The sequence below is a fragment of the Triticum dicoccoides genome, chromosome 7A, assembly GCF_002162155.2.
Source record: "Triticum dicoccoides isolate Atlit2015 ecotype Zavitan chromosome 7A, WEW_v2.0, whole genome shotgun sequence".
Classification (NCBI taxonomy): Eukaryota; Viridiplantae; Streptophyta; class Magnoliopsida; order Poales; family Poaceae; genus Triticum; species Triticum dicoccoides.
Genome location: NC_041392.1, coordinates 576,694,777 through 576,711,062, shown reverse-complemented (window position 1 = coordinate 576,711,062; position 16,286 = coordinate 576,694,777). Strand labels below are relative to the sequence as shown.

Here is a 16,286-nt window from a genome sequence, read left to right as displayed (position 1 = left end):
CCTCCCAAGGCCCCAACAAAAGAATGAAAACAAAAGAGCCTTCAACATCACCAATATACAAGCACTCAAAAGGATGATGTGCTCGGACGTTTGACATGGCACGCAATTAGTTTGAAAGAAGATATATGTTAGGACGTGACAAGCTAGCGACGTGTGCTTCGCCGCCAATCAGTGAGGCTTCCCACACTGGCAAGGCACACGCAAGTCGCCGTCTGACAGAGGCGTGCGCATTCAACTTGTCACAAATCCTTTTCTCTCCCTTTACTTTCCTTTCCTTTTTTATCTACAACTGATCACCACAACAGAATCCTATATCTATACAAGCCGTTCACAAAATTCCCAGTGTATTTGGTACAAACAGATAAGCTGAAGCTCCTGAAATACCAGACAAAAAATGGAGTAAAAACCGAACACATACTAATACTCACAAAATGATACTATGTTCTGATACAGCTCTGGTTTGTAGGTGACAGGAGGTTTGGCCTCAGACTGCGTCCCACGCGCCTCCTTCGTGCTCCGGGGCACGGTACGAAGACCCTAGGTCGTCTCCCGATTGCCGCCTTAACATGTTAGCCCTCTGCATCAGACGCACAAGTTGCTGGACGACCTCGGAGATCGGTGGACGGAACTCCGGTTCCGGCTACAGAAGGGCAGACAGAAAATTTAGGATCCTACTCTACCTCTCTGAAGAGAATAATCCAGTTCATATATCAACATAGCCACTACTTTTCTACTTTGAGATTGACAGGGGTGAATGATCAGATTGCTACTGAATGCTGTTCATATTTTAGCTGCAAGCTGGACAGATGTTGATGGCCATATGCAGCATGAGAGAAAAGAAAATGATGTACCTGGACAGACAACGCGATTATGTCGGCGAAACGGGACAGAGATTTTGCAGGGTACATCCCTTCCATTGCTGGGTCAACCATCTTGGCAAGCGCATCGATGTCGTGAAGCTGCGGGGTTGCCCACCCGACAAGGGACTGCTCTGACCTCTCCCTGGATCTGCACAACACAATGGTTCAAATATCAACAAGAGAACAAAATGTAATTTTTGGTTCAAATTTACAGCAATAGCTTTTGCAGGTCAGAAATGGTACCTGTCTAGCGGCTTACGGCCCGTAAGTAGCTCTAACATCACTACTCCAAAACTGTACACGTCACTCTTTACGGTATGTGTTCCTGACATGGCAAATTCTGGGGCACTGTATCCAAGTGAGCCAAGCACCTCGGTTGAAACCTGGCAAAACATAACAAAATGATGCCTGATTTAGTCCAACTAACAATGAAAAAAATATGAAACTGTTGAAAAAAACACCGTTGGCAGTATGTTGCTACTATGTTACTTACCTCTCTCTCAGGATTTGGTGAGAAGGCGGCAAGCCCAGAGTCAGACAGATGTGGGCTGCACTCTTCATCAAGCAGGATATTTGATGACTTGAGGTTTCTATGTACAACAGAGGGCAAGCACACCTCATGCAGGTACCTGAACAAAGGTTAGCAGTACACTGTTGTAAGTTCGCTTCACCAGAAAAGTGCAGAGTGAAAGGCACTAGATTCAGTAGATAGTTCAGACAACATACTCCAAAGCTCGAGCGGTGCCTAGCGCTATCCTCACACGGGTGTTCCAAGAAAGGCTCTTGTTCGCCTCATCAGAGAAGTGCAACCTTTCATGTAGTGTTCCATTTCCGATGTGCTCATATACAAGAAGCCTTTGGCCATGATCAGCGCAATAGCCCGTAAGCGACACGATGTTCGGATGCCTAAGCCGAGAAATGTTTGATACAACCTCAAGAAAATGATCCTCTTCATACAAGGAAAGGGAAGCACTGTCTATCTTCTTCACCGCAAGCACCTGTGGCCGCGCACACAGTTCAGTTCTAGTGTATGATGAAGCCAAAATAAAAAGGCCTGAACATGTAAACAATGCTATGCTTGTAAAAGCACTAAAAGTAACTGTTGACTATAAGTAATTTTACCTTTCCATTGGGGAAATCAGCTCTGTAAACACGACCAAGTGAACCCTCACCGAGTAGGGTATCTTGACAGAAGCTGTTTGTAGCAACTTGGAGCGAAGCAACAGTATAAGAAGTTGCCGCACCGGGAACTTTTATCTTCTTTGCTGGAGAACTATTTACACCATACGCCCTCTCAGGAGTGCCAATAGGCCGCGGGAGCACTGAAGCTGCGACAGGAGAGTCTTGATGGATGTTGGTGTTAGAATCTACGCACACACAAAAAGAAACGAGATGGTTGTAAGGATTTGAATTACCAACCAGACAGAATCTAGTAATTTTTACCCTTTTTTTTTACATCTTGAAAACAGAAAAAACAACAAAATCTGATTCACTTTACCTCAAACAGGTCTAATCCTACTGCAAGGGAACCTACAAATCCCTATGTTTACTTCAAATGGTAACGAGAAACTATCATGCGCGAAGAAATAGGAGCATACCTCTGTCTATGTTTACTGCAAGAGCACCTACAAAGTCTTTCGGTTCACTGGTACCACCATCCTTTCTTTTATGGACACTGTGAAGGCAGAACACCAGCGCGAAAAGTATACATGAAGCAGCAGCCACTGACCCAACAGCCAACCCTACAAGCAGACCTGTTTGCCGGCCTTGCTTCTTGTCACCTTCTTCGATAGGGATATCATCCTCAGGGCCATTTGGAAAAGTTGTCGGTACTTGAGGACGATCTGGCTGAGCAACCGGACTCTGAGACGGTGGCATGATAATCCGTGGTGGAGATGCAGGCATATTGATAAATGAGTTCCCTCCAGCGCTATGGTTGCAATTGCACTGACCCATCAGTATCTAAAAATTATGATTTGTGTAGTAAAATAGCAATGAAATATGTTATAGTGACTACCTCAAGTCTGGAATCGAGCTGAGTTCCCCGGGTATCAAGCCACTGAAGTTGTTGTTTGCTATATTTCTGTTTAAAGGCGCAATTATCGAACACATCAGATGAAAAAGCAGGCAAGGTATATTAGCAGTCATGTTGGCAAATGGGAAGTCACTTACAGTGTAGTAAGGCTTAGGTTGCTGAGGACACTGACTGTGCCCGATAGTTGATTATTTTGCATATAGCTGCACAATGGGATGAAAGTAAAGAATTATGGAACAACCATGAAACTGAAACACAAAAGCGAGAAGATCGAGTTTAAGACTATTTAGTACTTACAGGCTAGAAAGATTTGACAAAGAGACAAAAGAAACTGGAAGATTCCCTGACAAGTTGTTGAAAGATAAATCCCTGAAAGGATTTTAAAAAGCTTAAGATGAAGTCATGTAACAGGGAAAATGCATATGCACTGCTAACAGTTATGCAGTGACCCGCCTTAGTGCCGATGATCATCATTTCATCGCACATTTCACAGGTAAAACTGGATAATTAAATTCATCTTTGGCATGCAAAAAAAGACGAAGAAAGAGAATGATATAGCTCATAGCTTCGGTTTGGGCACCCCTTTCCTTATTTAGTGAATGATGTACTCTAAAAAGGACAAAGAAAAATATATTCTCAGTAGGCCTTACAATACAGAAAGCGAATTGAGGCCCCCAAATAGTTCGCCGATTTCCTGGAACAGAGAGTTGTGACTGACATTGCTGCATGCAGATGTTATTTGTAGTTAGACTATGTCACATAAAAAATGCCACAAATTTAATTGCATATTTGCGGTAGTAAGCAACTTACAGGTAGCCAAGTGATAAGATGTTGGATATAGAGTATGGGATGTTGCCAGAAAAATTATTTCTCGCCAAATTCCTGCATCATCGCTATGAGTAAAACAGCAAGAACAAATTACTTGCAAATGGTAATGAAGATGGGCAAGGTGAGAAGCATTACAGATGGATAAGATTTGGTGGCAGCTGATACGGAATTACATCATGCAAGCTGTTGTTACTCAAGTCCCTGCAAGTACAGAAATGAAAATAATATGAACTTTAAGGAAAACATAGAGCAATGAAGATTTGTACTACTGATGTTAGCTCATACATCGTTGTCAGTGCCACTAGACTGGACAGTAGGTAGCCAAGAGTGCCATTCAATCCCATACCAGAAAGGTTGCTGCAAAATAGGGGTGGAAGCAGGGTGTATCAGTGTTGATTAACTTCGTTTCAGAGAAATTCGTATGACAACAACGGTAAAATCAGATAAAAGCAGAATGAAGGGGAAAGTAAAATTGGCACAAATATGCAGAATCTTCTGTCAGTAACATCTTGATAGTCTAGAGCAACTTTAAATTGAAAAGCACAAATACATAGAGGTTTCTCCAAAGCTTGGTACCAAAAGCTTAGCCAAACAAAACTACGTAGTCAGTTTCAGAGCAGGGTTGCATAAATCTCTGTTTTCCACAGCATGCATGCAGAAGAACGAAAAAGGAGAACTTTTTGTCCCAGAAATAAACAGAGATTTTTCTGGCCAGCGCATATGGTAAATGTTCGTACACTTTTCCGGTGTCCAAAATGCCTGCAAAGGATGCAAATGCTGACAGAATTTTCCCTGCAAGACGCTGCCATGCCAAACCCTTCATGCAACCAGAATGCAGCTACCTTTGCCCTCTTCAATTCTTCATCAGTAAACGATTTAGGACAAGAGGGAGACCCTTACATTGAGGTGATGGCGGAGCCCGAGCAGGAGACGCCCATCCAGGCTGCGCCGCAGGGGTCGCCGCCGCCGGCCGCCGACCAGCCGACGAGCTGAGCCGGGCTGTTCCAGGAGGTGTAGAGGTCCCCAAGAGCCGCAACTGCAAGAACCCAGAGCACACCAAACATCAGACACACAACGAATGCCTACCAAGAAACCAAGACAGGGGGCGGCATTACCGCCGGCGGCGTCGGTATCGGCCCCGACCACGGGAACAAGGGCGAGGAGGAGGCCGGCAAAAGCGGCGGCGGCGGCCAGCGCCGCCATCCTTGGCCCTCCCTCCGGTAGGAAAACCCTCGTCGCGGCTATCTTCTCGGCTGACACGACCTGGCCGCGGTGATCACCATTCCCGACGGCACATGCCTCGCTCTTATCTATCTATCCGGGGCTAGTTAATATAGAAAGGAGTGCACGATGCCATGCTTGCTCGAGGCAGTGGGCGCGGGAGGGGATGCAGTGTGGCGTCGGCAAGGATTGGTCCCTCTCCCCCATCCGCTTCCTGTCTCTGGGTTCCCGGGTCCTTGTCTCGCTGCGGTTGTCCGCGGTGTGGGGTACCGCCGCGGCGTGCTTTTGGGCGGCTTCGTAAATGTGGGGGACGACAACGAGCTGTTGGAGGGGAAGGCGAGCTGGCGCACCGATAAAAAAATGATCATGGGTTTAGAGTTTACACACAAGGCACATCTATTATGCCACAAACTTTAAATCAAAATTCGGCCCATCTAACGGCTAGAGAGGACGAGGTGCGGGTGACATATTTCAGGGCAAATGGAAAAGTGTACAAAGCCTCTTTGGGGTTTTTTTTTTGAGAAAAAAATAATCATTTGTCATGATAGTACAAGGAACATCGGAAAAAAAATACAGGTCCATAGACCATCTAGCAACGACTACAAACTCTTGAGCAAGCCGAAGGCGCGCTGCCGTCATTGCCTGATCCTCCCTCATCGGAGCCGGACAAAACTTGTTGTAGTAGCCGGTCAATAAGTCATCGTGCTAAGACCCCAAATGACCAACGTAGCAGAACATCAATCTCATTGATGAAAAGAAGCATAGATTAGAAGGATGCAATCTGAAGACACGTGAATTAAAACGAACGAAGATTGTATCCATGAAGATCCACGGAAGACCAACGCCAATTGAATCCCATGAGATCTGCCGGAGACACGTGCCCTTCGATGAGCTAGACGCACTATCGGGCGGGGGATAGAAGGGCAGAGTGCATGACCTTATTTCATCTTCAGATAGCCGTTATCGCCTCGCCTTCCTGGGCATGAGACAAAACCTAATAGACCTTAAAGGAACACCTAAAAACGGAGCAAGAACTCTCTCGCGGGCAAGGGCCGAGGTCCACCGTGCTTTCATGACCCTAATGTTGGGTTACACTAAGTGCATCGACTGCAATATAAAATTTTCCCTACGTACAGATCAACCAGGAAAATGCTATGGAAGTAGATCATGAATCGTTAGTGCAAGACGCGCAGTGCCGTGGAGCAGAAAGAGTTGAGACAGCGCGTCTCCGGAGTCGTCTCCTCCTCATCGATCTTCCTCGAACAGCCAGTCACCGGATCCCATGAACAGCTTCGTCGGAGCGATGCAGGTGCACCGCCTCTAATGGTATTCGTGCGTGTAGGAGGAACATCATGTGGCGAACTGCTAGGTTCGATCACACAGCCAGCGGCGAGTGGAGGTGGCTAGTTGCAACACATACAAAGCCCTAATGATGGCGCCGAAGCGATCAACTGCATACGTGTGCCGCACCTCTACTATATATAGGCATCCGTCGTAGGCTCTACTCTTGGGCCTCGCACGAATCGTAAAGCCCAAAATTTACTCGGTCATGATCCAAGTCCAGCTTGAATCACATCCAACCAGTGTCCTTGGATCCAATCTCGTAGATTCCTTCCCTTAAGCGTGTGACCCCTTAGGTTCTCGTTCACTTGGTCGTCAGTCAGATCACATCCAGCTCGGCTAGTCGGTAGCGGCCTCTGGCAAAGCGTGCCAACTCCAAGTGTCTGATGAAGCTGGTTAGGCAAACTTGTACATCACACTTCTATTCCCTTTGCCACACAATATATGTTGCCTGGCTCAAGGCGAGTCTGTCATCCTTGTGCTAGCCCGGCCTCTTTCTCACTCCACTAATGACGACCACCAACCGGATTATCTCATAATCCTTGTCGCATGGCCATCCTTACCTTGGTCAGATCACACGAGGGTCCCAGAGTATATCTCTCCTGATCGGAGGGGCAAATCTCATCTTGCTCGACCATGTCTCACCGCATGGGTCTGGACTAGCCCGAAACCTACCATTATAACTACCCAATTACGGAGTAGCGTTTGGTCGGCCCAAAGAAGGTCTATCATCATCTCGAGTGCATGCGTCAGCTCGGGTTTTAGGACATAGAACGTATGTTCTATTAGAGACTCACAGATGATCTATCGTTGCGTCTCATAGTCGGGTTTGCCTGACTCAGACCTTATCTGGACTCGGATCCGACTATGTCATATCCGACCAGATCCTTCCGAGTCCATATTATCCAGCTAGCATCCAATGCTCCATGGCTAGTGAGACCGAGCAATCCATCGTGTCATATGCTAGTCTATTCGGCTACGGGTCCACGCAGCCCTTTCGACTAGGAACCTTTTAGGACAGTCATCATATAATGCATAGTCCCACAAATAAGTTACATACTTGTTGATACACAGTATTGATAACGTTCAAAGACTATCTTTATTCATAAACATATAGAAAATATCATCGTACATTATTGCCTCTAGGGCATATCTCCAACACCTAAGGCCACCGGAGATGTCTCCGGGCAGTAGCAGCACTGGCAGGAGGCAAAAAACTTTAGTCGTGTGGGCAAGAGGTGGAGGGTATGTCTTTTCTGACACTCTTTAGAACTAAAATTTCATTTCGTTGAACTAACATGGGTCTGAGGGTACGGTTACAAATTTGCATCCATAGACATGTTCACCTGATGCACTGGTTATGTTTGTTGAAATATATTGCTCGCATCTCTTCATCAATTCGGACTTTTGGATTAAATAGTTGGAGCATGAATTCAATATGGTATCATAGACAAGAGGTCTTGAGTTCAAGACGTGCCATGGCCGGACTGGCCCCCAAAGAGGAGGAGGAGGACAGTGGCAGGTTTGTCAACTCCGGCTTAATCTATTTTGCGTGTTCGAGCAATACTTCCGCAACAAAGACGTCAAGGGCGCGGGCAATGGCAAGGGCAGTTGTGGATGATATTTGTCCATAGCTTATTATGTATGTCGATCATGTCAAATTTTGATAGTCTGATGGCAATGTATTGATGTAATGGCCCTGGATGATCTTTGTCCATAGCTTATTATGTATGTAGGTCATGCCAAGTTTTGATACTCCAATGACATGTATTGATGTAGTAGTCATGGATGATCGTAGATGTAGTAGGATGCATGTGGTTGTATGGGATTGGGGTTTGCTAAATGAGGTCCTGGTTATGGAATCAAAAATTTGAGATGGCGCGGACAATGACCAGACGCATCCATGGACATTGCAGGAAACTGATTAGTTATATGCAGGACGCTATAATAAACCCGGACGGACGAAGAATTAGTAAGCAGCAAAAGGCTTCTTTGATTCAAAGGATTACAAAAGACCTCTTCCAAAAACACAGAAATGTGGAGACATGAGAATTGGGTGTTTTCAACAATTCTGTAAATAACTCTTCTCCCAAGTCTTAAAAGAAAACGACAAGCGAAACTTTTGTGTGTTATGGAAAGGGAAAAAAAGAAATTGGTTGTCATGGCATGTCGAACATACATGGAGAAAAAAAAAGCAGAGAAAACACTTTACACCGACGAGATTATCATCGAGAGTGCAGACACAAGTGATGAGAGGTTCCTTTCAGTGTGTCCTCCCGTGGTAGGCATCTTATTAGTTGTTAACATTCGAGAGACCCATAGTCAAACACACTGGATCGCGTCCATCCAAGAACCCGTGACGTCCTACCAAACTGAATAATGTTGTGAGCACTGAGCAGAACAACAGTCTCCTAAAAAGGCAGAGCAAAAGTTGACAGGGACAGAGAAAAGAACTGTTGGACCCGGCCGGTTAACTGTGTCAGTGTGTCTGCGTGTGTAACAACAGTCCTTGGGCAACTTGCCCTCCAAAAGTCGTGCTAATCGGAATCAGATTGACAGACAGGAGAAGCTTCCAAACAGGAACGTGCTAGGAGGTTCACTGATCACCAGTAATTCAGACCTGTGAGCATGGAGGCACCCTCCCGTGACTATAACTAGGCTAAGGACTAGTCAAGCCGATCGGTAGGTCGGTCGAACGAACCAGCCTCTCCAATAATTAACCAGAGCAAGCAAAGTGACTTTATTAAGCCGGATCTTTTTATTAAGCCGGATCTGATCTCGCGGCCAATGGCCATGCATGCGACCCCCGCGCCCACCGGCACGGCGCGGCCGCGTCGCGCTCCGCCGTGTCGCGTCCCGCCGACTGGGCGGATCAATAGCGCGGATTTACAGCTGGAAATCGCGCGTCCGTTTTGTCGGCGAGCCCCCCTGATGCGCCGTGCCGTCGGTTACAGAGCGGCCGATGCAACAGGCCAATAATCATGGCCGGGTTGGACCCTGAATCCAGTGATGTGATGACTCCACCGGGTCAGATAATTAGGTGTAGACCTTTCTCATCACTCGATTGGCTCAGTTCAGATAAGAGATAGAAGTGAAAAGCAATTCTTTGCCTCCGACTTCTCAACGCAGGAATGTTGTTCCCGAACAAGAAATGATGAGCCAGCGTTGCCAGCATAGGCCAACACTTGCACAGAAAAGTGAGGTCGCCGTGACAGGAAAATGTTACGAACTGGTACCTTGTTATACCGTGTTCAGAGGCCGGGGTTTTTCTTGTAATAACTCTTGAAACCCTGGGTCAGAAAGAGACGCTGCCTGCTAACAACTCACCCCGGTTGCTCGCAAATTGCCATCGGCGTCACCGCGTCAGGACATCGGTTCGATGAAAACAACAAAACATGAATAATGGGCATCCGTTGCAGCTACCCTTCCCTGTCCCACGCCCGTACCAAAGGGGACGTTAGACACGAACAAAAGGACTGCCAACAGACGAAACGTGATGAAGACCGGGCAGGAAGCACAAGTGCAAGCCAAGTATACTTACGCTATAGCAGGATGAATAAGACGGACGGGTACCCAGATCTCGCCGATTTTTACAAATCTTAATACCCGAGGGGCGGCTAGTGAAGTGCGGCCATGGAAGGCTCAAAGGCTAAAATCCAAGAGAGCTCAGGGACGGACAAAAGGGCAAGGAAATGTGCACGATTGGGACGGATGGATGGTGTGTTCGATGACGTGGGGTCAACAACCTGTTGAGATTAGACTCTCTGGATGATCACCGAGTTGGCAACGCCGGCTTCCTCAATGGTCTTGGTCGCGTCGTCGAGCGGCTTAGGGGGGAACCCGACCTGCAGCGTGTAGTCGCTTGTTTCTCCTGGCCTTGTTGTGTTGATGAATGCCCGCACGTCGCTGATCGTGTGGCTTGTGTTGAAGCGCGCAACCACACGGCTGCCGTCTACAAACCTGATCTGGAGAGAGGTTGACGGCAGAGAATCATCCACTGTGATAGTCTTGGGCACGGTGGTGGTCGCAGTGCTAGAAGCAGCAGCCGCGGGAGTGATATCCGAAGGAGCAGAGTTTTCAGAAGGTGCCGCGAGAATTCTCCCCCCTCCTTGAAATGGGGCCGGGCGCTTGAGTGACTCCTGTGTTCAGGTATCGATGATTATTGCGCCGGCAACCATTTAAGAAACATATGGAGCGCACAGAAATTACATGATACTTACAGGACATTTTTCTTCTTTACGGATAAGATTTACGTTCACCTTAGACCTCCCATCAGCCGGCGCAAGCTCAGTTGGGCATTCAGACTTCATGATGCTCTAGAGGAACAGAAAAATCAATAGATAGATAAGTGGATTACTTGCATTCAATTCAGCACAAACAGATATAACAAGCAACATGTGACAGAATAAAAGAAGAAATGCATGTTCCACACACTTTATAATATAGCCGAACAGAAAGTGTTACGAGTAAGACCAACAGATTCAATCAGGGGATAAGCAACAACAAAGGAGTTCGAACAAAATATAGCTGATAAAGCTACCTATTTTTTTTTTCCCTTTGCGTATTTCATCAAGAAATCAGGATGCCTTGATATGCAGAATTATTTTACTCGGCAAGCTACTGCGATACAATGATAACTTGCTACGAAACAAGTTATTGGACAGAGAATATGTGTAACTAATGGCAAAAAAATTGCCTAACCACTAACACATCCATAACTCTAGCTTATATGTATTAACTGGGACCATTGCAGAAATAAGAGGAGCCGTGAGACACCATCACTGAAGCAAAGCTGAGTTAGTTTCTTGAATACTCCCTCCGTCCACGAATAAGTGTACATTTTTCATTCAAAATTTGTCCACAAAAGAGTGTACTTCTATCTTTCCAATGCACTTTAAAGTGAAAAAAATGTTTCTCTATCATCACGCGGTAATCAAGACCTATAACATTCACCACATGGTCTCCTCATTTTCTGCATGCACTTGGCTCATTGGGGGTGGGGTAATTAAAGAGAAGAGAATGGTGGCTTGCACTTCCCAAACATTTTTTAACTTCACTCCGTAATCTGTCCTAAAATTTCTATATGTACACTGAAGGGAGTACCAGCTCAAAAACATTACGTCTAACAACATGGAAAAAGGTCACTCAGACATTATTTCAATTAGCTAAATGCTCATGCGCTGGTACAGATATATATTTTTGGCTATATATTGTCGGTTGTTTAAAAACTTGTGCCATATAATCCATGAATTTGTACAAAATTAATAAACATAATCTAAAAACATACATTAGTCAAATCAAGCATATGTACATCCTCCATAAAATGGTTGACACCTGTGGTGATTCCTATTAACTTCTAAGCTGTGAATGGACCACTGCCAACTCAGATCCTTATGAGTAAAGATTAACCATTATTATGCTATATTGCACACATAATCATCAGCATGCAACGACAAAAGGTTCAAGACAGAACTATCACTCCATGTTGTAAACAGAAGGGTGAACATAAAGCATTATAAAAGTAAAAGGAATAGCAAAAAGCATATATCAATTCACGAGACATATATAACAACCAGTAGTGCATATACACTCAGTTGCACACATCAGAGTTCTTTTTACCTCTAAAAAGGATGCATGCTCTGGGTCGTTGAAACTTCTGAGTGGACCGTCGTCTACTGTGAACCCATCGCTCCAGAAGTAGATGTTGTGAACAATTTCCTCTGGTGGCTGTGGTGCGTCAGGCTGTACAGTTTCACCTGTTAGAAGTCTGCTAGCCCCAGGAAAGCTCCTTGAACTAGAAGATTGCCGGCGAGCTGGGCCTTGCTTAGCTCCCTTCCTCTTAGCTTGCTTAAAAACCTCATCCGCAACATTTTTGCGTTTGGATCGATCTCTAACAACCATTCCGCTGAACAAAGTAATATGAAAGTTAGAAGCCTATTAAAAATATAGAAGTAGAAAGGCTGCACAGCATACAATTTATAAGAGCCTTCACTGCATCATCTATGGATCTACCTATGATCCTTACAAATCATGTTATCACTGATACAATGATATCTAAATATGTATGACACCCAAGGCCAATCAGTCAGGACTAACTTCCTGGTAAGTTCAAGGACGAGGAAGTGGCAAGCTATTCCAAGAAGTGACCAAGTCAGGCTAATTTAAATATGTTCTCCATGTAATCACATTTTCCATAACATCATGGCAGAAGATATAAAAATAAATATTTAATTCTTAGTTTGAGACAGTTCTTTTGGGTGGTTCCTAGATTTTTAAGGGTCCTGGATGTATTCTTGCCTAAGTTTTCTGTAGGTTTGGGATAAAGCCTAGAATGTAATACTCCCTCTGTTTTTATTTAGTCTGCATATTAGGTTTGACCGAAGTCAAACTTTGCAAAGTTTGACCAAGTTTATAGAAAAATATATAAACATTTACCATAACAAATCTATATGATGTGAAAGTACATTCAATAATGAATCTAGTGGTATTGATTTTTTATTGTATATATTAATATTTTTGTTTATAAACTTAGTCAAAACTTACAAAGCTTGACTTTGACCAAAGCTAATATGCAGACTAAATAAAAACGGAGGGAGTACATACTAATCACCACAAAAGAGCAGGGAAAACCACGATCCATGCCTGCTGAGAAGTGGCCTCCAAGTAGTCGAAGAATAGTTTGTTGCAGAAGATATATTTATGAATACTGTACAAAAGAACATGTGAAATCGAAGGTGTTTTTCTAATCATGGAATCAATTTTAAGTTTCCATCTAATTACCAGAATTAACTAGCCTGGAATCAACCTGGTTCCACTAGATTCTATAAATTGGCTGATGAATAATCACCACGAATAAGTCCAAGCCCATGTTGTTTTTTCATTCCATATGCCTTTGCTAACATATGATAAAACACTTCAATTATGGCCATACGGATTATGCCTAACCAAAACCCATCAGAAATAACCCAAATCTAGTTGAACATGGCAACTCAACAATAAGAAACAAAATAACTAGGTAACCAACAAGTTTACCAATTACTAGAGCTCACGCATATTCTCACATCCTTGCCAACTAGCTGACCCCATAACAATATCCAGAGATTCATCTCTGATAATAATAATAATAATAATAATAATAAAACAGGGCAATCGTTTCTAACTCCCATCTTATGATTTCCTTCTTAATTACACAAACTTCGTACTATCACAACTTTATGAACATATCATATTACGGAGAACCAGTTCACAGTACTGGAAAGTAGCCTAGCAAGTTATATCAGATATCCAAGAACTTGAGAACTTACTTTTTGTCCATGGTGCTAACTAAGATTACTATAGCACTTCTATAATAAGAACAGACAGGTAAATTTAAGGACTACAGCTGTACCACAAAGTCACACCAGCAATTGTAAAACGTAAGTTGCTCACAACTAAAATACCCAAATGCTGGATAACTCTACCGACTAAATTGATCCACACACAATACTAACTAAGGATTTAAACTTATTGGTATGCTGTGAAGATACAGCAAAATTTTAAAGAGCTTTGTCGCCAGTCATTGAACTTCGAACACAAATCACAAGTCTAGAGAAACGCTACCTTGACAAACTGAAACCAGTAATGCCATATCAACATACACAAACCCGTACTCTATGCAGGGACACTGCATAAGTATTGCAAGATTGCAAACATAGATCAGCAATTTGTGGCTACTAAGGAACAGATAAGATGGTCTAGAAGAACAACATTTAACTCTCATGCCATCCCAACGATTTGGCGCTCACACAGATTTCAATATTGTATCTATACAAGACCTAGGGCCCCAGGCATTCGGCAAAATAATGTTAGCAGAACCGAACGCTATCCAGAAATTCACAAGAGTATGGATACTAATAATGAGTAAACGTGAAAGCACCCAGCAATTTTAGCACGTTTAGTTAGCTCCCTCTCACCACAAATCCAGCGGCCCCTCAATTCGCAGCGACCCCCCTGGATCACAAAATTAGGCGAAAAACAACGCAACCTAAAACCTTAGAAATGGGTTGCCTCTGCGATCTAGCTAGAAATGAAGCAAGCATCGCAAAATCCTGGGATGCAGGTAGCACTGACCTCCTCTCGCCGCCGGTGTACAACTCAGGGGGTGGCGCCCACTCGTCGTCGTCCGAGTCCTCGCCTTCGTCCGACCCCGCGCGCCCCTTGCCACCTCCGAGATCGGAGAGCGTCCTCACAGTCCCCCTCCCACTCGCACCCCCGCTCCCGCCCCGCGCTTGGTGGCTCCTCTTCTGCCTCTTCGCGGGCCTCCTCCTCCGCTCATCTGCCGCCGCAGACGCAGCGGCGAGGGCGGCATCCTCGTCGTCGTCCTCGTCGCCGCCGCCCACGTAGTCCTCGTCGTCCTCATCCTTGTCGCCGCCGCCCACGTAGTCCTCGTCCTCGGAGTCCGCGCCATCGACAGCGGCTGGAACCGGTGGCGGGGGCTGGGGTGCCGGATCGGGGCCATCGGCGTCGACCTCCGTGTTGTCGTAGAAGGAGCGAACGGCGGCCTCGAGGGCCCAGTTGTGGCCCTCGAGGAAGAAGGCCGCCTCGTCGGGGGTCGCCGAGGTGACGGCGCAGAACGACTCCACCAGAGACTGCGCCTCCGCGGCCGGGGGCGCGTGGGTGGCATCTCCGGCGGCCATCTCGGCTGCGGCGGCCGCGTGTCTGGCTTGGAAGGCTTTGGGAGGAAGCCTTCTCGTCTCGTTTGCTTCTCCCTTTTGACCGCGTCTGGCCGTTTGGGCCGTCACCCCGCGATGGGCTACCGACTTCGAGGTTTTTTGTTTGGGCTTTGAGTTTGGAGAAGCTGTTGTTTGTTTAGCCCGTTAGTACCTTGAATTTGTTGGCAAACACAACTTTAGTCCCACCTCGCCCTATTTAGTTCGCATACACCGAAATAAAAGGACAGCTCTAGCAACCCTATTGCTGGGCTTTGTCGCGTTAGCCTATCACCCAAGCTCATTTGTGGGGGAGCAAAAGTTAGTCACAGATCTTGCTGGGCCTTGTGGCTCGGAGGCCTCTTACCCAAGAACATTTGTGGGGGAGCAAGAATCAATCTGTGCACTAACTTTTTAATATCTGTGACAATCTTTTTTATACTCTACTACACATTTTAATGTGATTTTTCTGTTGAGATATCTTTTATGATTTTTCTAAAGCACATTTAGATGTGCCCTGATATTGAACATCTAGGTCCTAGGTCGTTGATTTTAGGTGGAGAATCATGCGGGTATTTTCTTTTTTTTTCTCCTTTTTATGTTTGATTGAGTCATTGAGATGCATAATAACTAAGGCACATCCAGATGTGCCCTAGACATGCAAAAGCATGGACTTTCAATATATTTTTTATCCATTAAGCATGTATTTTTTTCTTTACAAAGTATGTCTAATTTTTACATTGCCCCCGGCAAGATAAATATCAACTTAAATTCTCATTATCACATGGAATCAAATTTCTGCATGATGGTTTTCTTATCCCGGCGGTGATTTATCATGTGTGAAGATCTTGATGACAACAAAAGATCCATAGAATTAAGAGAGGACGAGCAACTTACGCATCTTGTTTGACCTCCACGCTCTGAATTATTACGTTCGACCTTTTTCGCTTGCTTGATGTAGCGTGGAGCTTTAATCTGAAGAACCTAGTGAGTAATGCACTATATTGATTTGACTTAAGATGCTTTGATGTGGCACACAAAAGGGAATTTTGGTCCAGTATGTTACGCTCGATATGGGTTACAATGCATTTTGCCTTCTTACATATTGCTCGAGACTGCAAGGGAAACTCCGGATTTTGGAAATGCTCACCATCCTATAAGTACGAGTATTTCTTTTAAAGACTACATTTGGTACAAATATAAAGAAATAGCCCATTTAAAGTAGTTTCACAATCATTTCATCAATAAATACAAAAACTATGCATTTTAGGATTCCAACAAAACATGAGTGGCTCACTTGTTATTGACGTAATA

The 16,286-nt window shown here is 45.0% G+C and overlaps 2 protein-coding genes across 2 annotated transcripts; both read right to left on the bottom strand.

Annotated features, from left to right (window-relative positions):
- Positions 1–230: 230 nt before the first annotated feature.
- LOC119329798 (protein STRUBBELIG-RECEPTOR FAMILY 8-like) lies at positions 231–5,131 on the bottom strand. Its single transcript, XM_037602888.1, has 16 exons — positions 4,839–5,131; positions 4,624–4,759; positions 4,009–4,080; positions 3,859–3,924; positions 3,706–3,777; positions 3,546–3,617; positions 3,193–3,264; positions 3,033–3,098; positions 2,878–2,943; positions 2,459–2,790; positions 1,983–2,227; positions 1,587–1,858; positions 1,354–1,489; positions 1,104–1,243; positions 852–1,008; positions 231–640 (listed from the first exon to the last, which is right to left on the bottom strand). The coding sequence occupies exons 1-16, from the start codon at positions 4,924–4,926 to the stop codon at positions 485–487; spliced, it is 2,148 nt and encodes a 715-aa protein (XP_037458785.1). The 5' UTR covers positions 4,927–5,131; the 3' UTR covers positions 231–484.
- A 4,639-nt stretch (positions 5,132–9,770) lies between these two features.
- On the bottom strand, positions 9,771–14,999 carry LOC119329090 (plant UBX domain-containing protein 4-like). Its single transcript, XM_037602071.1, has 4 exons — positions 14,395–14,999; positions 11,905–12,190; positions 10,506–10,601; positions 9,771–10,424 (listed from the first exon to the last, which is right to left on the bottom strand). Exons 1-4 carry the CDS (start codon positions 14,958–14,960, stop codon positions 10,041–10,043), a joined length of 1,332 nt encoding a protein of 443 aa, XP_037457968.1. The 5' UTR covers positions 14,961–14,999; the 3' UTR covers positions 9,771–10,040.
- Positions 15,000–16,286: the final 1,287 nt, after the last annotated feature.